Raw genomic sequence first — 23532 nt, forward strand, 5'->3', positions numbered from 1 at the left:
TGGTGTGCAGGGGTAAAAACTCACTTCAAGTCTCATTCTCTGTGACTCCCATGTCCCACCTTCAGCCATGTGTCAGAGGACATATATGCCACAGCTAACAGCAGGACCATATTTAACATACCAATATATGAAAAAAATAAAAAAAATGCACTATGAGTAAAATTTTTAATATTCTATCCTGTGATACTGCAGTAACATTAAGAGAGTTGCCCAGCCTTTGCAAAAAGGCAGTTTTAGTGTGATGGAGAGTTTATCAAACTCCTATATCTAACCAAAACCGTATCTGATGTTTCAGTGTTCCTAAACAAAACAGTGGCAGATTTTGATCTTTAGCAACAAGTTCCTACAGAGTTCCTTAATGTAAATTTTTAACTTAGAACATTTTAGTTATTTTATTTTTACCAATGGATTAAATTGTATTTCCAAGTTATAATGTTTCAAGATGTGAAAAAAGAAAATGTTTTCATACCAGCTATGTACCAATTTGGATTCTTTGGTTTAACACCTGCAAAAATACAGAAATAAATTAAAACATTGCTGATTAAGAATGAAAAGAGGTATTTCACTGAAATTGCTTTCTCCACATGGTAAGGATTTAATTAAAATCATGAATAATATTGCTATTCTTGTTCAGGGACAAAAAGAAAAGGAGTTAAGCAAGGAAAAAATAAAATAATTGCCACACTTACTAAACAACATTTTCAGTAACCTTTATAAACAAGAACTTTGATTGACTCCTGCTAACTAACTGTTAATCACTGCTGTTCATTTTTAATCTGACTGCACATATTAGACCTGTTAACTGGCCAACAAACCCTAATGGCCACATATAGCTTTGCCATGATTTCATACAGAAGACCAATGAGGAGAACTCCAGTTGTGGCTAAAGGAAAGGCTTTTAGATATTTCTTTCCTTGTCCCTCCTGAATTGCAAGTAATGGGTATAATAGACAACGTATATTAATTAACATTTCACCTTTTGGTATTTTGCATATCCATTCACGCTTTTCATTGCAGTGTGCTGGAAAGACCGTTCTATTTACTTTGAACACACCGCAGTTTCTTGAGTCATCTTCAACATACTTGCTCTCCAAAAACGAAGATACCACCTGAAACCAACACATTTGTTATCTTTCACCAACAATCCAAGATGAAGCATTTCAAAATCTCATTATAGAGAAAAATGAAGGATTTGGAGATGTGTGTATGGTAAGAACATCATAAGCAACAACTAGAGGACCACCTAAATTATGGTGGTAAAATCCAAATCTGCGATCATGTCCATAATTGTGTTCTCTCAATGTCCTGTTCGACTTTCCTATAATTTTTACAAAGAAGGAGTCTGATATAACTGAATACCTATGAAACCTAAGAATTTTTTGACATGATTAGTGGTATTTGCTCGCATCTAACAGCCTTTGCTTTGGTTCAACATGTTGCATGATTGAACTTTGCACTCACATTCTGAAATTACTTAAATAACAATGGCAGAGCTGGCACTGTTCTTTAAGGCTGAAAACCAATTACTGTTTAAAAAACAACCCTTCTTCAGTTGTTCAGTGTTTAAATCCCAGGTACTAACCATTAGTGTGGTACATGGTACCAGCTTCTTTAAGGATGCAAAATCAAAAGTGGTATTAAAAAAGGGAAGACTTATCTCTGAATGCAGGCATGAACCTAACAGTCATAGAACAAATAAAGCATATAAGCACAGCTCTAAGGCTTTCCAATGTGTCTATGTGCATATACATAAATGCAGATAAATACACACACACACACACACACACACGTGTTCACTCTGCATGTGCCTGGTCCTGGGCTAAATGCAACGTGCTTTACAGGAAAGCACACATCTGCAAAACTTTATAATTCTACAAACTCCTTTCACAGTTGCACAGTCCTTTTGCACATGCTCCTATTTTGATAGTAGAGTACTATTAATCCTATTATAACAATTACTTTAAGTGAAGTATGTGGACACGAAAACCAAACAGTATTTCTAGCCAGTGTCTGCTCACAAGGCTTATTTTTGTGAACTTATGCTCAAATATGACTTGAAAGGTTACTGGGTTACTGAAATATGTAGTATACAGATAGTTACAGGTGTTCTGTCAGACCACTGCCATGTCCCTCCAGAAAGTGGGTTTCTTTTATTAAATCCAATCCAAAACTGCCTTTCTTCTGTCCTATGATGGAAACAAAGAAAATAACACTTCTCACACACTTTTTCCTTAGCTATTTCACAGATTATTTTTTAAATAGTGCAAATATCCATATTCACTTCCTCTTGAATTCAATATATCATTCTGGAATACATTTCTTCACTTTTTAGTATCTTTGATCTAAACTCTGATTTTCGTACTAAACCATGAAATTATAACTTTCAAGATGAAAACATTTAAAATAGGAATAAATCGCCAAACTTCCATTTCAGCGGAGAACGTTAACTCACAAGAATGTCACCTTGACATTAACAGTGCTCAGTATCTACTATAGAGATCATCTTCAAAAAGAATCACATTAGTGTTGCTAATACACTTCTTTTCACCCGTTTCTAAGTTCATGTTAGTCAAGAGTAGAGACTTCTTCAGCCACCAGTAAAGAGAATGGAGGAACCTAAATTGTAGATTATTTTACATATTTGTATGATTAAGATAAATCTTGTTGGTGTTAAAAAATATATTTACCTATCAAAAATTGTATATAATAAATTGTTTAAAAATGTCTCTTCATAGATATGGCTAAAACTAGCAAGATGTGCTCCAAAATCTTGGCATAATGCTTCAGCTTCATCCCATGTTCTTCTCATCAGAACTTTCTCATTGTGAAATATCTGCAATAAAATAAACACTGCCATAAATGTAGTTGATTTTGGATAGCAGTTGTCTCAGAAACCCATAAAAATCAAATATTATTTGCAGTTTTTCCTACAACAAAGCCATGTATATTCCTAGTATAGTTCTGATTCAAGTCTTAAGACTTTCACTCACTTAAAATGTAGTGAAGGGTGGTAACAACTGATTTTTGTTTGTCAAATAAAAGAAATAATGCTTTATCAAAAATATTTTAGGAACAGCGTATTCCTAAGCCGATGTAGAATCAGAAAAATTCAGAGCAAGTTTGTCATATACCTTGTAGCAGTTGAGCAGATTAGCTTCTGACTCCCATCCAAAATAGCAGGAACTCAAATGTTTTTGAAAAGTAAGTTCAGGTTCTTCATAGGAATTGATTTTTTGCTTGCACAATGACATTGCTTTGAAATTCTTACAGCTTTTCACCTCCCAGTAACCAACAGGGTGCTGCCCTCGCATAGCCACACATCCTCCAGAATGACCTAGACATGGAAGTAAGTGTTGAGTATCAGAATAAAGCATTTGAATTTTGTGAATTTTTGGTGAAGTAACTGTTTTATTGGCATCAGGTTCTAGATAAAACCCCCATGAACTTACAAAAGTACCAAATTCTCTTGTCAGCAACCAGTTTATAAGCCTGTCTTGGCTAACCTGAGCTTGTAAAATAAACCATGATGAAGGATTCCTCTCACAAAATGCAAGAGATGAAATGCAATATAAAACAGTACTTTTGCAAACTGCAGTAGTAAAGCAATAAATGTAAAGAGGCAATTCAGAGGCAATTAGTGAAATGGAACGTCTTTATTATTATGTCTCTATTCTCAGGTATTGCAAAGGTTTACACTTCAAAGGAGAAACTACTTCATTTTCTCATTTTTGTTTTCTTGGAATGTTTTCCTTTGGATTAACATAAAACAAACAAAATCAAGCAAGCAAACCAAGTATCAGCAAACAAAAGGGGAAGTAGAAGAAACTTCCACACAGTGCTCTTATTGCTGGAAATGTATCTAAGACAAACTCTCCCCTCTTTTTGCATATAAAATACAAAATTACAAACAGTGACTGCTACTGACTAAAATTCATTACTTCACTGGGGTCTTTTGCAGGGAGTCTTGGGAAGCCCTGATGGCCTCCCTGAAAAGGCCATAAAGAAATGTATGAAAAACATCTCACAGAAAAAGAAAGTATATTTTTTTCCTGATTCAGTCTTTTCCTAGTGACTGCTGCTGAAAAGGAGATCACCTCCAATTCTGCAACTCACAAATTTTTGTATCACTTTGTCCTCCCGACAGATGATGGAGAAAATGTTAATTTTAAACTGGGGGATGGGAAGAATGATGTCCAGCATCCTGTCACAACCAGGGAGCCTGCGATAAAGGCACCCAGGTGAGAAACGAGGAAGGAAGCTCCAGCTTCTCCACAACATCCAACTGATCTAACTAAACCCATGGTAGGAAGTTACAGAGTCAACAGAAAATGTACACTTCTCTCTCTACAATCTTGCCCAGGCAGGGAGGAAAGGACCAGGACTCTTCAGTCACTGCTAAACCACTGGTAGCAGGGGGAAGAGAGCGCATTGCCCCCCTCCGAGCCATTTCTCTTTTTTTATCAGCATGTTACTCACGTGGCTGGTACTTGTTCCAGTTTGTGTAGCTCACAGAGCGATTCTTCCCTGCTGCACTTAGCCAAAAGTACTCTCCTGTGTTGTTAAGGTCTTGTAATCCTATCCAAAAATAAGTTCTCTCAGATTTTACCATGTTACGGATCATGCTGTTGATAAAAACCTGTTCAAACCTTAATAAAATAATCAGGACAAAAAGCTTATTAGAATAAAATAGGTCAACTGGTATTTCAGTGAATAGCTCTAATGAAATGATTTAAATTATGTGAGAAGAGAAAAATATATGAGGCACTTAATTTGCTTTATAGAATGTTGTGGTGAACTTCAGACATGAGTCTGCAGTATAAACTATAATTTTTCCCTCTTTTACTTTTTTTTTTTTTTACCCCCCAGCATTTGGGCGCATAGGAAAAACAGTAGATTAAGATTTTATAAGTTCATTGCTTATACTAGAAGATGTAAAGACAGAATATATTAATGATGCACAGTAAAAATAAGACACTCCTTGTATGAAGGAGAAAAAACAGTGGGGTCTGAAAAAGCTACAGAAGAAAGAAAAGAAAAAGGTTTGCACAGAAGTATCCTATTAGAACTGGACACACAAAACAGCACTGACAAACCAGAGCTGAAGGGCTCAAAGCACCAGCTGACCTGACTACAGAAGGAATCACTTTTTCCTTCTTCAATTTCCTCATTGAAGTTATGCAAGAGTTTTACACCTTTTTGCAATTAATAATTGTCACGTATGGTAACCCACTTAAATGCAACTTATTCAGATACAATTGGTATAGCAACATACAAAAATACTTCATTTTATGAGCACATTTAATCAGCTTCCTATGAAAACATACAGCAAAGTAAATTCCCAGTTTGATAGAGTTATATGACTTCCTGGTTTCACAGATTGTGAAAAGAATGGCTAAATACCATAAAGATGACATTAATGTTAAAAACAGAATGTATCTGTAACACTGAGAGTGACTGAGGACCTTTATTTAATTTTCATTTCCTCTGCATGTTCTCTTTTTATATCGACACTCCTTTCTCTACAACCTACTTTTTAATGAATATTTTAGGATCAATACACTGAAAAGTTTTTGCATTTTTCACACCAGAACAACAAACCTCAGCAGTAATTAAAAAAAAGAAGCTAAATTAACAACTAACTTCCTTTGCCCCTCCAACATTGGAACTGGGAACTAATATAATAAACAGTGATGGCTACACCCAGCAAAAATCAAATAAAAAGACATAAGCAGGAAAAGACAGAAGATGTGCTTCCAGTGGTGTAGCGTGCCCTCAGCTCCCGGTGATGTTTGAGGTGCAAATGCTCAGCTGCAAGAATTTGTCCTTTATCCTCCCCGTAAGGATCACTGTCGTACTGCAGTACAGTGCTGTACGAATTGTGCACAATCCTGAAACCACCTGGCAGGCCGGATTCCCAGTCGACATAAATCCTTATGTGGGGTAGCCTTTCTCTTCCTAAAATTTCTAGCTATCATTTGTCTGATTGCTGGTTGTTACAGTACTTCCCCCGTCCTAAAGGGAAGGGAGATTTCCTCCTTAAGTTTTTCTTTTTTACAATAAATACGTAGAGGTTAAAGTGTGTATGTAATATATCTATCAGTATGGCATGAATTTTAATGGGAATACAACATATAGGGTAAATCACAAAGAGAGCACAGAAAACCCAAGCATCTGGACATCTGCAGAGGAGAAAGCCTTTGCTGAAGCTGGAATACAGGTAAATAGGAACAAAGCAAGGGAAGACAGACCTCAAATGCTTTCAAACTTTTACTCTCTCCACCTATTTGCTGAGAACTCACGTCAAATGCATACATAAATAGAAACATTTATAAAACATTATTTGATTTTGATTAAAATTTTATGTATTTTGATTATAAAAATTAAATATATTTTCATTTTTCAATATAGTTTCCAAATACACTAATAATTTTCTTAAATATGTTACATACCTCTGTAGAAAGCATTTTGTTTAGATTCCTGCATGCTCACGTGTGTGCACATGGTTCTATGTGTTTATTAGCCTAAGATTGTTTTTTACTAAATTTATTTTCAATCAAAAAATACAGCAAAGCGCACCATTGATTTTAGCCAATGTTAGTAATTTTGCTCGCCTCTCACGCAAATATTATTTCATAATGGTAATATCTTTTACCATGCAACACTTTCTAAAGTTAGAATAGGTCTTGTTAGAGGTATCTTCACACTGTCTAATAGGATTAACTACCTGTTTGTTACTGATACAAGTGCAGATGGGCAGAAATAACCACTGGAAGCATGTTCAAAACTTCGAGGGGTACTGTCGATTTTGTAACAATATCCACCATGTCTTTCCCATCCCTTAAAAGAAATGAACATTATTTTATAGATTATTATTATTATATAGTTAAAAACTTGTTCCCCTTTTGTACTTTCTGTCTGATCACCACTGACATCCCTATAGCCCTTTTCCTTTTGACCGTGGTTCAAGAGTAGTTACCCTCAAGGTCACTGAAAATGTGCATAAATTTAACAAAAGTTTAAAGTTTAAATCCTTAAATTGTGCAAAAACTGGCTTAACACACACACGGTAACATCTTTAATGGGTGTGGCAAAAATGTGGGCAACAGTTAAAGCACTCTTCCCAGATACTACTTTTGTTTCAATTTTATACATCGAATATTGTTTTACTGAGTGTGTTTTGGGGAGGTATGCCAGGCCCCTCAGCCAGCCATCTCTCTGGCATGAAGCGTGTAGTAGCACTTGTTGGTTTCCACCTGTGGTAACTCATTGCTGATATCTAATACCTAAAGTGCAAGGTAAACACTGCCATGTCAGATTCAGTTAAGCTGTTATAAAAAAGGATTACTGCTGCCCTTTGTCTTCCACTGTAAACAGAAATATTTATTCCAGAAATTGCTGGCCTTTCATACAGCAATGCACTCTAGTTATTTACCATTTCTTAGCTCCCTTTCTCATTTTCAAATAGAACTTCCAAATAAAAAATAATTTTAAAAAAATTGAAATTAACAAATCATCCTACTCTAATAATGCAGAATTAAAATGACACATTTACATGGTTTATCAGATGAGCCTGAACACTGAGTCAGTGGTCAGCCTGCCTCCTTTCTTCTTATTATTAATCTTTTATTTCTTATTATTCATCTCCAGATGTCCAGAAGATGCTACCAGGACTGGTGTGAATTCTGCCTGTGTGAGTTCACACAGTGTACCTGCCTGGTCATCTTGCTAGAGTGTTTTAAATAATCAAGAGAATAAAGACATAATAAACCATCTCTGTCTAAGCTTGAAGACACACACAGACAGGAGAATCGGCCAATCTCACTTTGCCTCTTCCATGAGGGAGGTGCTGCTTGCCAGCACAACAGGGAGCAAACACAGCACCCAGGCAGGCACCATCAAACACTGCTTGATGGTGACATTAACAGCAAATGGAGAAAAAAGGGGAAACAGATAAGTTCTTTTTCTGATGTCTGTCCTCAGGTACAATAAAATGCACAAGAAGATGCTGCAGACCTATTCAGGATAGCAATCAAACATTATGTGCATCCTTCAGCCCTGCTGAATCTGGGGAGGCAAATTTCAGCTTCTAGTCAGGAGTGTGTTTGCTGTCAGGGTAGCTGACAGCTCTACTGCTTTCTACATTCATCCCCCTTCAGTGCCTGGAAGACAGCTGGGCACAGCCCTTTGTATGGTATGAGAGCACAGAAGCAAAATGAGCTGCAGTATCAATTTCTGTGGTTTCACCTGAGAAAAACACATATGCATTGCTCAGACGCTGGCTTTGCAAACAAAAATAAACTGGGTTGAGGCTCTTCCCTGTCCCTGCACCAATGAGCTGGGACTTCCCCACAGGAAAAAAGCATTGGCAGGTGCTGAGGGCTCTGCAGTGCCTGGGGACCCAGCAGGCTCCCGTCAGTCCTCTGCGGGACACAGCAATGCTGTTTTCACTTTGATGTGTGCTTAAACTCAGGGGGCTGGGAGAGGGCTAAGTATTGACCAAAAATCCTCTATGGGGATGCAGGTAAGAGACAGCAAATGTCTAGTTTCCTCCAACTGGAATTCTTGAGTGATAAATGCACTGGTTCAAACGTAGCAAACACAGTCATCCTAACCCCTTGGAAATTTTTATCTGGAGCAAATGGCATGGCATAATCTTCCTCTTAAAGCTTTCTTGGTGCCTAAACACTGGAGTAAAGTAATTTGACACTAATCTTTACTTTAAAAAAAATAACAAAGTTGTGGAGTAACTGGAGGCTGGTAAGCTTGCATTGAGGGCAAGCACAGATTGGGAAATTCCAGACCTAAAAGGCTGAGTAATTGGTCAATAAAATGGCAGATAGCATTCTGTACAGATAAATATGAAGTGATGCACATGGGGACCTCACCTGCATCCCTTAATCATTTCATGTATGAAGTGAGGGACAGCTATCTCACTCCCACCACACAGGAACAAGATTTTTATGATGGTTAAGTTGCATGAAACATCAGCTTAGTCAAAAAGTCAAACTGGACCTTAAGAATTCTGAGGAGAGAGAACAGAGAAGGTTACTCTGTCCTTTTAAATTCACTTTTTGCCATTTTCTGGAGTTCTGACCCCCAGTCACAGAAAAGGATATTAGAAAAGAAGAGCATCAAGGATGATGAAATGTATGGAGCTGCTTCCACATAAGCAGTAACTAGAGCAGGCTGGGACTCTTCAGCCTGGAAAAAGGAGTTGCCTTAGGGAGGGTATGACACAGGTTTACAAAATGCCATGAAGGTGGGCGACTATTTCAGTACAAGACCTTGGGGATGACAAAAAAAGCTAAGCTGGCAGGAGGATGGTTCAACAGGGAAAGAAGATGGCATTTTTTTCATTCAAAGGGTAATAGATTTATCGATGTCCTCACTAAGTAATGTTGCGAATGCAAAGAGTTCACACGAGTTCAAGGGGAAAAAGTACGAGCACTTGGGAGGGAATACCAAATGTGGGCTGTTAGATACACTAGCGCTTAAAAGGCTCAGGAAATCCCCTCAATGTTTGGGAGTCAAGGGAAAACTGGGGGAAGCATTATCCATATTTGCTGTGTCCAGCTCTTCCCCAAACATCACTTGCAGCCACCTGTGGGAGGCAAAACATGAGGCCAAATGGACCCTTCTTCTGAGCAGCTGCCCTTCTGCTCTTTACAAGGTTTTGTAGCCTTAATAGCAATTCACTTCTTAAAAGCACAATTCTCTCCCGTTACAACACCCATAAAGACAAATCCTTGATTTAGTACTATACTGTTATCTTTTGATGCACAAATTAAAGTGTGGAGGACCAGAGAAAGTCACCAGTACAAATACAGTCAGTTCTGCACACAGAAACCTCCAACTCGATTATCAAGCAGCTGACAGCTCCACAACCTGCTTCAAAAGCTGGCTGAAAGAAAATGTTTAAAACTGTTATTTCAGTGTTGGGGAAATCTGCCCAGAGAATCTGACCTTTGCAATAAAATATTTATTCTCAGTAATAGCCTGCTGACTAGGAGAAAAGAATAGTTGACCTGGCTCAGGGAAGAAAGTGCTTAGCACTCTTCATGTCTTAAGATGACAGAAGCGTAGAAAAAAAAGAGCTCAGGTTTCTGGTAACTTGATATGGACATATAGCAAAAACTGCAATCAGCAAAACCACAGAAAATGTTAAAGACCAGTTCATCTGATGCACAAGTCATAAAATCAACATGAGATGAAAGCTCAGTGAAAATATATAAGACTATAAAGCTTTAGAAAAGCAAACAACTGTGCCTGAGGCCAAAGCTCCCTGAGAATCTACCAGCAATCCAACACGAATAACAGTACGAGGTTAACGAAGCAGAAGATCAAATGTGGGGAACATCAATGGGTAATCTGTACATTTAAGGTAAGTCAGCAACAGAAAAATGGGAAAAAAAAGGTAAATCTGTATGAAATAAAGACTTAGCCCTGGAAAATGAGGCCAATAACTACCAACAACCTATACACTGAATGTTAAAAGAAAGTGAGTTGTCAAGACAAAATGTCTGAAATCAAATGGAGCTTTGAGTAAGCTTAGTACTGACTTCTTTTGATTAAATGAATGTAACTTTTTTCACATCAGAAAAAAAAGGACCTATTGAAACCAAGGGACTATAACAGGATTCAGCATATGTTTTTACAGGCTGTGAAACATCAGCAAGCAGAAATTTATCTTGAGTAAGAAGTTTGCCAGAGCAGACCGAACTACCTGTGAACAGTGACTCAATCTACACTAATAACACAGAGAATTCTTGAGTGATGAAATACATTGGTCTAAATGAAATGAATGCAGTTACTCCAAATTTTTGGAAATGTTAAGATGGAACCAAGCAGTAACTTCTGCCTCCATAATGGTATGACCAGAACACTGGATCTGACCACTACATGTCTGGGGAAAGACTGCATGTGACTTCAAACAGTCCAACTTTCTTACAGTTCAACAGAACTGGTTGTGCTTCCTGTCTTCTCAAGAAAAATGACAGGAAATTAAAAAAGGAAGACAATGAGTTCAAGAGTAAAGCAAATTAGAGAAGACAGATTTTTGTTGATAGAAAAAGAGGTTCACAAAACTCCTCCAGAATTTTGAATAAAACACAGTCTACAAGTTTGCTATTTTCACACCACGAAAAGGAACCGATGGCAAATAAAATCACACTTTAACACATTACCTTTTACTACCAGAATGCAGAGCCTAAAAGCCTGAAAACCTATTGCAATGTCCTATTTAGATAGCTGTGCTCCTTCCCATTTGTGTTTGAAAGCAAAAGGAATGCTAATGTACAAGTGGAAGAGTTCACTCTCCATCACAATGAAACTGATTGTTTTTCACCCCGACATTCCATTTCAATGTATGAAAACCATGTGTGGGATGAGGCATCATATAACAGCCATTGTTTGCACAGATGGTGGACAAAAGGGTTTTCACTTTTGATCTAGAAAGAAATAGGAACTTGGGTCACAACCGCTGACAACGCAACAGGCAATGAAAGGCATCTTGGGATGAATTTTAATCTTACATTAAAATTCAGTTTACATACTTTTAAGGCAAACAGTGAGATTTTTCCTAGCAACACATGCATGTCTTTCATATGAAAAGCATTACCTATTTACATCCATATGTTTCATAGCTACATTTAGAGGTTTCCTATATAATTCTGTTTTATTAGTAAGGCTCTAAAACAAGCAAAAACCACAAAACCCCTTACCTCAGGACAACTTGATTCCAGATCAGGAGAGACATTGTTAAATTCCCCTGCTTTTTTGCAAATGTAGAAAGATCTGTCTTCACATTTTTTAACCTTCCAATGTCCCTCCTAAGGGATAAAAAGAAGTATATCCTGTACATACTCATATTCTCATGCATATCTATACACACATTAGAATACACTCCCTCCTCCTATTTTAACTTTTTAGTAAAAACAAGTAATTGTTCTCACTCCATTTACTTATCCTTGGATGGACCATTTATTTCTATCAACACTGTCAGCAGGACTTTTCAAATCAATCATACCTATTTCTTTTTGAATTACTCTTTGGGATGTAATGTATCCTAATTAACTAAAACTATGGCCACGCCAGAGCACCTACTTTTCAGAATAGATAGGAACTTTCTTCCTTATAGTTCTTTGTAAGATTAATCTTTATATTTGAACAGTCCTTTCTCAAAGATATTACAAAGTTTGTATGCTATAATTTTCAGACATCTAAAAATACTAAAGATTTTATCTTGAATCTCTATTTCCTTTGTATTTTACATTTTCATTTGTTTATTTACACCTGCAAACTGAGTAAAATACGGTTTTGCGTATCTAAAAACCACAATTTTACCAAAGTCCTATCTTACGAGTCCAACGGGAACCCACTTTTCCAGATCACTGTAATAGTCTTGGCTTTCCCATGAGTTAAAGATTGCAACCTGGACCCACTAGTGGAGAGAGACAACAGAAACTCTTTTTGATACAGTTTTCTCACTTAGACAAAAACACACTTTACCAAAAAAAAATGGATTATAGTGCTACTTACATAAGTCATGTATTAGTGAATTTAAGTACTGTTAACTGTGAAAGTAAAGTAAATTTATGACCAAATTACAAAAAAATTGTCAGTGCCATGAATACCAGTAAGACAGGACATAGTGTTATTTGAACATTACTCCCAGTTTTACAACACCTGACTGATTTGGGGTCAATCTTACTGCTGTCAACTTCTATAATTTTATGTAGATCTAGACTACTATCTGGTTTTGAAAGATTCAAATTTATAAATATTGACAGCAAGATAAAATAGGCACAGCTGACAGTTTTTCAAAACATGAATTTGAAGCTTTTAAGACCAGAACTGATGCATCATAAATTATGATATACACTATTTGGATTTTAAAGTACTTTGTCTTTATCAGAATATCTTCTCACATTTGTTCTCTTCCATTTGGCAAGCTTTACGTATGTAACATTTTTAGTGTATATAAGCTCCAAATCTATGATAAATTTTTTATGCATCACTGCAAAATGTATTGGTTCCTAAAGGCTACATTGCATTTATCATAACATGCATATATTACAAATCAAAAACCGAAGTCATACTACAGGTCATGGTTTAAAAAAGTATACACAATGAGAAAATAAATTATTATGAGCTAGAATAAAAGTGTCTGTCTAATTCTTTCAAAAAGAAAAGGAAACTTACAGGTCCTTGTGCTGAAACACAGAGTTGTCCTGTTCTTTGAAAGGTGTTAGGTTCCTGGCTGTGCCAGTCAGAGAACTTTACTGGGGTGCTATCTGACCACTCAAAGCTAATGGGGGTGTTATTACTGTATAACCCAATCCATGTTTCAGTTACATTTTCTGTAAAAGAATAAGTGAGTTCAGATTTTAACAGTGAAGAAATAATACCTGTTGTTCCTGTAACATCAACACCACCATTAAAAATGTGTTTTTCAGGAAAAAAAAAAAAAGCGCTGTATAAACTTTAGGAAAGCTTACTGATAAGATAATGTTCTACTACCCTTGAAGACTAAATTGTTTAAAAAAATAGATCAACTATGTGATAACATGCTTTGAAATCCTGAAAAATACAAATCAAAAGCATATGAACTTTTTTGAAGTGCTTGGGGCAGAAAGCCTGACATGGAAGGGAAGGTTTCTTCTCATGACTTTCCATGGCACACTCAGCTTTAGGTTTCTCCAAGTGATGTTTTTGAGTTCCAGTGACAGCACAGTTGTAGCCACAGTGGCTGGCAAACACAGGAAAGACAAGGCTTGCAGTTTGATGTAATGTCTTACTTGACCAGCTACTACAGCCAGAAAAGTAAACAGGCTTTCAGGCATATAAGCCCTTCTGAAGGGAAGCCTGAAGCAGGTCTGAAATAGAAGCAGCAGGCTTTGAAGCTGAATACAAGCTGAGAACAATTACATCTATCCATTACAGCATCTCTGGAAATAATGTATTTGGTATCTATGGAGGGTGTTAATAGAGGTGAGGAAGATGATACAGTGGTTAAGAGAAAGACAGACAGGACAGCAAAGAGGATGGGTGGCAGGAGGGATGATAATGGGGGACGATGTCCAGTAAATCCAGTGTAACACACCATCCTGCAACTACAGCTGATGAGAGAGTAGATAAAACATGTCACTGTGCCCCAGCTCTGGGAAGCTCAAACTTACAGCCAAACTGAGCAGCTCTGCCAGCACACTGATGTCAGCTGGAGGCACAAAATATTCACTTTTCTTTGCTGCTGTTATGACAACAAAAGTCTTGGCATTGCTGCACTAAAAAGCTTTTGTTCATTAAGTTCCTTGTCTAATTATGCTACCTCTTAGGACAATGTGGACTAGCAGAACTCTTGATACACCCTGCTGCCATCAAAGAGGACTCTGCCAACATACTAGCAGCAGCAACTCTGCAGTGTGGACAAGGCCAGCTTGAAAGCAAGATACTCTGAATTGTTGCTTCTAAGCTTGCACAAGGATGATCGCTGAATATTTTGCAACAGTTTGCAAGGAGCCAGCCAAGAACAGGAAAGAACAAAAGCCAGCATGTTTACTGTGGCCTCACTTCCTATGCTTTGTTGATTCATTTCTTTATTTTAAGTATGATTATTAGAGAAGGTGATGCTATACATTGTTAAGTCTCCTAGAAGGGGTGTGCAACATGCTTTCTTTTTTGTAGACATCGTTTGGGTGTGCTATGTAATATGGTGCTTAAGTGGCTAACAGTGTTGAAGGGCTGCACAAAGAGCAACACAAAACACTTCAAGAAACACTGTATACTTTAAATTAACTCCCAAAACTCACCACTTTCAAGCAAGTTAAGGAGCAGCTCTGCATCTGCCATGGAGGATATACTAATGAGCCCACTATTATCACTTTGGCATGAGATAAAAGCATCGTTCCAGCTCTTCTCCTCTTTATGAAGTCTGTAGCAGTTGCGATTGTGTGGGTACCAGCCAGTGTCACAACGAGTGGCATAATACTTCCATGTATCTTTAAATTAAGCACACAAAGTTTGTGTATATTAGATAGAATTGCCAAGGTTATGCTATGTTCATAACACATTCAGACCTATTTTTTTATCTTCAAATGCTGAAAACAGAGTCATCCAAGATGACTTAAGGAGGCCAAAACACATGCTCTATGGAACATCACCTACCAAGCAACCTGAAATTTCTCCCACTTTATTTTATGATTCAACCATTTGGGCTGCTGGACCAGTGCAAACACATTAATGGATCTGTTATTCGGTTTAAAATATGTTGTATCTCCCTTATTACCTCTGAACCTGATTCAAAGCCAGCTAAAGCATTTTCAGATGCATTACCTACAAAATGTTTGGGTAAGTCCTTTTTCATTATCTGAAACAAGTAGGGAAACTTTCTTTTCAGTTATCAGGAAGAAGTTGAATCTATGTAAGCTGTTCTTATCAAAACAAAAACTAATGTTCTAATAAACTCAATTCTGTGTTTAACTTTCCCCAGAACAGGAGTCTGAGGTATTCTGTGTACTATATATCCTATACTCATTATACTTTATACTCATTATACTTTATTTATACTTTAAAAAAATATACGTACAATGCTTTTTTTGTACATCAGAAGTACAACATGACATAAAAATAACTGCAAATTTTGAGCTGCATTTATACAACTTTCTTCTCTGTGGGCCATTTGTTAATTCTATTTGAAGCTGAAAGCCTATTTTTAAACTCAGAAGCATGGCTCTATTGTAATATAAAGAGAGTGAGCATTCTGTAAGCCTCTGATCATGTAAGAAAACAGTTAAATGCTATGTATATTAAAATTATTTGTTAGTTTTAAGACTCTCAACATGTTTTCCAGGGCTGCATTTAAACAGAAGAAAGTGTTATTACATCAGTTAAAGTAAACTGTAGTCAAATTAAATGAGCAAACCCATACATTTAGTCCAGCTAACTCTGTTCTGCTGACTTTATAGTCAGGTGGCTTCCTCTTGTTCTCCTTCCATACCCACAAACAGGATACAGTAACATAGACAGACTTACCCAATGTTTCATGCTCTGTCTTATTTAAATATTTTTTGCATATAAAAGGTAATCCAGATTCACATAAATAACTTTGCCAGCCATACTTCAATTTTGAATTAATCACTGCACAATGATTTTCTCTAAAATGGTCATCAGAGACACCTGCAAACACATTTTTGAGAAGCACAAAATTACAAAAAAACAGTTCTTACTTGTAAAATGGTGTTGAAAGGCTCTCTCCATCTTATTGAATGAATGTGTAAACTTAAACTTCTAGTAATATTACACTAATAGTATAGACAGCTGAATATTGACCACGATTTATACATGTGTGGCAATCTCTCCTTGGCTGTGGCTATCAGATGAGAGGCTGAATTAAGCTCTAGTGCCTGTGTTATATCTGCTGGTGGACAGACTTCAAAATGTAGCAAACCAAGTCACAAAGCTCATGTTAATGTGCTAATGTTAATTACAGCATGTTAATGTGAACAAACTGAAATTCCTTTCCTTCATGAAACCAGCTAGAGCATAGCTTTTATATATGCAACTGAAATCTTAAAAAAACACCTTTGAAAGTAAATGATGAAAGGGCTAGATCATTAATGCTTTGAAAAGATCCAACTCAGTTGATGCTACAACCCTAGAAGGGGCTTTTAGTTCATGAATATGAGTAAATATTTCTGAAAAAAAAAAAAAAAAAAAAAAAAAAAAGAGGTACACTTGTTCACTTGATTCACTTTCCAAAGGTAGCTGTAGGAACAGCAGTCTTGTATCAAGCTGCAGCTACAGAGAGCATATAATTACACTGCTACAACATAGCCAAAAGGAACATCAAGTACTTGCTCTCCAGTTCACAAACACTAGCGGTGCTCCATCTGACCACTGCCAGCCAGCATCCTCCTCCAGGCGATTCAGGCCCATCCACAGCATCATGTCTGTGGTGTTTAACTGCCCTGAAACAGAAAAAATAAACAAAGTAACACTTCATGCTTTCCCCATGTTTTAAAATATCTACAGGTATAGCTCTGCTGTCCTGGCTTGTTACAATAGGAATAAAACAAAACTTCAACTCAGTCTCCTGAAAGTTCAGACTGCTTTTGCTGTCCTTAGAAAAAGTCTATTACTTTGTTAACCAACACAAAGATGAAAAGGAATAAACTCAAAAGTCTGCACCCTTCAAAAGCTACTCATCCTGCAAACCCTTCCTGCAGAAGTTGTTGCTGACCTCAAAGTTAAATCTAGAACAAACAGCTACATAAACACTAGCCTGCTTCAGCTTTCTGTAAGCCAAACAACTTTCAGTCCCTTCACAGCCTGCAGGCATATCAAAAAACTAGTGAAATAATTTTAATTACTTCCTGTTAGCTTACATCCTGCAATTGAAAATCAGCAATAATGGGAAGCAACAGGCAAGAAACCCGAGGCAGCTTTTCACATCACAGCTCTACCACCCGTTCCTCCACTCAGTCCTCTCCACACATGCTAAAATACCAACAAGAGCCATGCTGTGGGAAGGCTCTTGTCTGAGATTTGTCTGAGATGCTTGCTGCACAGGGGAAAGCAAAAGGCTTGTCACAGAAGGAACACCATCCATTTATGAAAACAGAGATGGCATTTTTCCCATACAGGACATTTACTTCAAGCCTGCAGAAATGTTATTCACATTTGGTGAAGTCCAGCTTGCAAAGAAAACTTAACAGGAGAAAGGGAGGCCAAGGTACATTGCAAAGAAGGTAAATATTTGTATAATTCTCCAAAGAAAACAAACACACTCCATAACCACAGCTGCAAGAATGAATGGGAATCTCTGTGGGGAGGGAAAATTAAGACAATTACACTCTCACATAACACATACCACCACTTCTGCACTCAGGTTATCAAGGTGGTAACTTACCTTCACCTTTGTTTTTTCAAACAGCTCTACTGAGGTGTGTTACGTGACGAAGCCTCACAAGCAGCAATGGGAGAGACATCATACAGAGTATTAAGCTCCAAAGCTTACCCCTTTTTCACAGGTAAAGAGGAAATCTAACTATAGGTTTCCTACAAGGTCCCCAGAGAAATGTCTACTCACTGCTTAAGTTACTTATGTAGTTCTGCTCTTCAGGGTCGGTGACACTCAGCAGGTCTCCTCCTTGCAGCTGACAGGCAGCCCGTGCCTCACGCCAGGTCAGCACAGATGCAAGGTTGAACTGGTAGCAAAGGTGTGTGTTGGGATTCTTCTTCCAAAAAACGTCACAGCCACTCTCTGCTCAAAAACAGACTCATCACCAACAGCCCAAGATTATAAACTAATCAGAAATATAACACCTTGAACAATTCAATTAATGACAGTAGCATCCCAATGGAGGAACGATTATGAACTCCTTTCATGATCCTTTGTTAAAGAACATATGGAAATATGGCACTAATGGAAAAAAATGTTGCTCCATATTTCATACAGTTCATAAAATACTCAGGAGCTGATCTGCAGCTGGTGGTGATTTTCACAGGTATCATGAAGCCATGAGAGCTAAGTTTTAATTTATACCAGCTGACCATTTGTTCCCAAAGCTGAATGTTGAAATATTCAGACTATGAACACCTCGCCCAACTTGTGAAGGAGCAGTCACTGGATCTCCTTCTATCTTGTACTCAAGAGAATAAACGCACTATAATTACAAAGTATAAGCAAGGCTGAAAATACCATCTATTATAATGGTTGCCCAGAAATCCCCATTACAAAGACACATTTACAGCTGGTTTTAAGATGCTTTGGAACAGAGATCTGAAATGTAGCTTGAGCAGGAAGGGTTTTCCAAACCACTTCTGCTGATAGAAGATACTATTTTGCTTATTTATGCAAGAAGCTGAAATATTCAGGAAGATTATACATCCAAAATCTTTCCGATAGCAAGTATTTTTAAAGCTATTGCTTCTAAGTGTTTTAAGGCCAAGATGTGTCCAAGTGCACAGAAGAAAAGGAATGTGCAAGATGTAATTCAGTCAAAAGCAGAACGTGACTTTCCAAGAACAACCCTTACTTTACATGCTTCAGAGAGGCTCCCTATATATCACTGGCACAGAGGACAGAGAGGTTTAGCTGCAGGGTAAGGTCAATGGGTTGCACAGAGTAACATCCTTTTGCTCACCCCCTGTAGTTTGGCTTTTGGGATGAGGACTTGTGTCTCCAAAGGCCAAACATGATAAATTATGATAAAATTTGCTAAAGTCTTCTTTTGTGTTTTTTAAAGAGACTTTCCCCTCTAACAGAAGGGAAGTAACCCAAAACAGAGTGCACCCTAGAATTACTAATTAAGAGTAAAGATACTCTTAGGGGGTGAGGAGAGAGAGAAGACAAGGAATATCTTACCAGCATTTGGGCAAAACCCCCATTTTTCATCTTGTTCATAGTGAGTTGTTGTGGCACACCAGTCAAATTCTTTTCCATCTCTGGTACACTCATAATACCACTTGTTGTTATATTTAAATGGAAAAATGCATGGGAAACCGAAAGAATTTCCCAGCAAGGTGTATGTTTCTGGGATAAATAAAACACAGAGGTTAAAAGAATGCAGACCACAGAAATTTCTTCACCCACATATTTCATCATTCCTGGTTTTAGTGGCAATGATAAAAATAAAATGTCTAAAGTTATTTTCTAATTTTAATTTATACTTGATAACACAACATTACAAGTATGAGCAGCATAACTGCAGTGAACAGAATTTGGAAACAATACTTTATGAAATTTGTCACCATGAAACAAGGCACATTCTCACAACTTACTACAATTGGGGAAAAAAACCCCAACCAAACAAAAACAAACCCCTGAACAATTAACATATGAAATCTGCACTTATATTTCAGAACAACTACATAAAACAATAGTTAGCACAATAAATACATGTTCAGATGCAAAGTCTACATATTTTTGTGAGTCTATGACAGATGAGCAATTTAGCATTATTTCCCCTGCTCCTCAAACTTCTTATAAAGTGGATTTGTACTGTTTTTTTCCATTCTCTTTGTCATTCAATGGGGAAGCAAATGTGAAAGACAAAGGAATATTAAATGTGCTTTTAAAAATAAGTTTTCATACCATGGGGAATAATAATTTAGCTAAAGAACTGATGTTACGTACATCTGTTATTAGAATCAATTAATGCCTTATAAAATATTTAAAATATTTTCCTATTGTACTTTGAGTACCAAAATATTGAGAGAATCCAGTGCAACTGAAAGCTGTAAAAGCTTTACCTCAGCGAGTGTCTCCTTAACCTCAGAGCTTCTACAAAAGGTCAAAGAACCACAATCACACTTAGAATGAAATTGTTTGTCAAAGATCCCATGTTGATAGCCTAAAGATCAAAGTCCTTCAACTACAGAATCAGTACATACTGCCAGGTTCCTAGAGGTTTCTAGAGTTAATGGCTGGCTATGCACAAATAAAAAAGCAGTTTACACATTGTAAATCCTCTTTAAAGCCTTCTGATATGAACAGATGATACAAAGAACATGGGTTAAAAAAAAAAAAATCAGGATTGCTTCTCTCTCTGCCTGCTACCATGCTGCTACCTACGGAGGTGCAAGGCACTATCTCAGTCCTGGCAAGAAACCAAATTCGACAGTTACAGACCTCTCACCACAGTTATATACTTTCTTTCTTTGAAGGTAGAGAAGCCCACCCCAACCTAGTGGACTAACAGGCTGGCTTGCATTTGCACGTCCATAAGCTAAGGCAGAAGGAGGAAAATAGAAATTGGAGGTGAAAGATTTTGCCAATGCAATTACTTACTTTGGTCCTGAAACTAGACTAGAAGTGCCTGCCTAAAGCTGATCCTCTTCTCCCATGTGTTGCAGTACTAGGACTAAACCAGGTCTACTTTCATCTCACTATATGTACATAGCAAATGTGCAAGACTTTTTGTGGGTTTAAATATTTTCTGCCTGGTCTTAAGTATAAACTCCACTAGTTTTTAAAGAAGAGGTTGGATGCTATAGTGCTTTCCCAGTTATCACAGATCCCAAAGGGAGGACTTTGGTGACAGCAGAGACCAAGCCCAGCTACACCTACACAGGAAGCCACTGAGACCAGATCTGCAACCCAAACACCCAGTTTAAATGGGGAGAATCAACAGCTCCAGTCTGAGACATGCTGTGCAAACATTAGGTCTTTCCTTCTACAGAAATGCCGAGGAAGGGGCCAAGGTACAGTCTGTCTGTTGACGCTTGTAGTCAATGGGTTTATCTTAGTCCTTATACCTGGAAAACTGTTCAGGTCTGCAGACCTGGATCTTGACGTATATTCCTATGCCTCCACTAGCTGTACAGCAGGATTATTCAAAAGCCTGATCCCTGCTCCAAAGTTTGGCACATTCAGAGTCCCAGTGCTGAACGTTGCAAACATTCGGTTCACGCACACTGAGATCACAGACTGATTTTCAGTGACAAGAATTCCAAGTCCTTCGTTATGTCTCTTTGGGTTTACCTGATAATGAAAGCTGCAGGACAGGCAACAGCAAATCCTTAGTTTCCCTTTTTATTTTATAGAGGATTTGAAATGAGCATTTCCTGGTTTGCAAGGATACTGGTGCTTTTTTGGGTCCATATAACAAATAAGGAAAAAAATCCATTGTGTGGTATGCTCACCTCCACCATTGCATATAAAAAATCCCAACTTTGAGTCCCAAATCACAATAGAGGCTGGGAGGGAACATAAGCACTTGACCTTTCTTCAAAACAACTTTTGAAAACTTTTCCCATCTACTTTTCTATGTCAAAAATTTATTTTTACCTTGAAATGGGTGTTCACAAAGATCTTCATCATAGGACATATACTGTTTCCACTGAGAAGTAGATTTTTTTTTGGCCACAATACGTTTGCTGTTTTCAACTGCTAACTTGTACTCTGATACACCAACTAATGCTTTTCCATCACAATTCCACCATAATGAGTATTGAGTTGAATCACATTCAAGCATGCTTAATGGCTGTTCTGGTCTACTGATGTTCAGTCCTAGACAGGTACTTCTGCCTATGTTGAAAAGACGGCGATTGGATACCCACTTCCATAACATGTCTTTTGAGAGTCGACCACAGTCTTCCAGAACAAGGCCAACTGTATCCACTTTAATGCACAAGTTAGAGTCTTCACTTTGGATAATAAATATCCTTTTATCTGTAAGGGGGGGAAAAAAAAAGTTTCAGTCTGTAGAATACTGCAATTGATCAAACAGTATCAGAAGACAAACATTTTAGTTGGAGCTATTTAGGAAGAAAACTGAAAATACCCATCAGAATAACTGGCACTACAAAAAATAAGAGTACTGCACTAAATTTACTGCCAGCTGAGTTTTTAACATGTGGACCACTTGCAAGTTCACAAAAATAAGGCTAGGTAGTATTTCTCAAGTTGCATATCCACAAAAAAGGTGCGCCTAAAAACATCAGTCATGTTCAAAGGAAAAAACCACTGGTCACCAAGAAATACCCAGTACAGGTTTAAATGTTACAAGAAGTCATACTGTATATTGTAAAATAATTCTCGGGGAGGGGATTGGAGGGTGCTGTTAAAATTAAAGTTAAAAAGTTCAAGGCTGACATTGCCATAATCTCTGCCATATTCATTCTTCACTCTCTGCAACTACAGAGGCAGAAAGTAAATATTTTGCATTGTAAATAGTATACATAAATGGTAGTATTTATCTATACCATGAGAGCTGGTGGCCAAGAGTTAAAGTATGCCTTCCCTATTGGACACATATTGTTCAACCATACATGACTACTCTAGATCACAGCAGATGTTGTGGGGTTAGCTGACATCCTGGATTTCTTGGAATCATGCAGAAATTCACTGAACTATGTGACATCACATTGTAAGTATGTGAAAAAAACTCAGCTGTTTAATGTCTTGGGAGCAAATGTTTAGCTGAGCATATAGACTGAAAAAAATTAGGGCAGCTGAGGAACTGGAAATCAGCAAAATATAAACCTATAACAGCTCAGCTATTTCACTCACTCTGAAATTCAATGGTAATTAACCCATGGAGTTCCTCTCACATTATAGGCAAGATATTTATTTTAAGCCTTGGGAGATTATGCATTGAAAACCTGAGCAGCACTTCTATTTTGCCTTGAAATTTTGCAGTGATGATTTCTGCCACGTGTACTTTCTAGCTGCTGTAATTCACTACACCTAACATACTGAAGCAGTAAGTAAAATAAAAAAAACCCCTCTCAAACTGACATAGCCCACATCTAAAGTATGAGATGCAAAGGTTCATCCAGATGGGTTTAGTACATATGGTTTAGGTGTAGCTCTAGAAAAGAAAGATTTTCCAAGCAGCAGTGGGACAGTGTAGTAGCTTGAGACAGCCAGGAGCAAGGACAAACCATTCTGACTGGCAGCAGGTGAGAATCAGCCTGTTATATGTAACTGCATCTCCCATGCACCTGGCAGCTGTCCTACATTAAGTCCTTAACTGTCTGGGGCAGAGCAAGGTTCCTTTAATCCATGGTATCTCTACAGCTGTGAGGTGT

At 37.5% G+C, this 23532-nt stretch overlaps 1 protein-coding gene across 3 annotated transcripts in view; it reads right to left on the minus strand.

Moving 5' to 3' along the window:
* Positions 1 to 23532, minus strand: part of PLA2R1 (phospholipase A2 receptor 1) — a 41439-nt gene that overhangs the window by 15839 nt on the left and 2068 nt on the right. For all 3 annotated transcript variants that reach the window (XM_074828953.1, XM_074828951.1, XM_074828952.1), the window contains exons 2-16: positions 21788 to 22171; positions 19364 to 19531; positions 18086 to 18259; positions 16851 to 16964; positions 16030 to 16173; positions 14808 to 14996; positions 13201 to 13358; positions 11721 to 11828; positions 6725 to 6837; positions 4477 to 4646; positions 3132 to 3334; positions 2688 to 2833; positions 2102 to 2186; positions 977 to 1109; positions 470 to 505 (exon numbers count right to left, since the gene is read on the minus strand). In XM_074828953.1, coding sequence (XP_074685054.1) covers positions 470 to 505; positions 977 to 1109; positions 2102 to 2186; positions 2688 to 2833; positions 3132 to 3334; positions 4477 to 4646; positions 6725 to 6837; positions 11721 to 11828; positions 13201 to 13358; positions 14808 to 14996; positions 16030 to 16173; positions 16851 to 16964; positions 18086 to 18259; positions 19364 to 19531; positions 21788 to 22171 — 2325 coding nt within the window. The remainder of the gene's footprint in view (positions 1 to 469; positions 506 to 976; positions 1110 to 2101; positions 2187 to 2687; positions 2834 to 3131; positions 3335 to 4476; positions 4647 to 6724; positions 6838 to 11720; positions 11829 to 13200; positions 13359 to 14807; positions 14997 to 16029; positions 16174 to 16850; positions 16965 to 18085; positions 18260 to 19363; positions 19532 to 21787; positions 22172 to 23532) is intronic.

This window comes from Strix aluco, chromosome 6, assembly GCF_031877795.1.
Source record: "Strix aluco isolate bStrAlu1 chromosome 6, bStrAlu1.hap1, whole genome shotgun sequence".
NCBI classification, from domain to species: Eukaryota; Metazoa; Chordata; class Aves; order Strigiformes; family Strigidae; genus Strix; species Strix aluco.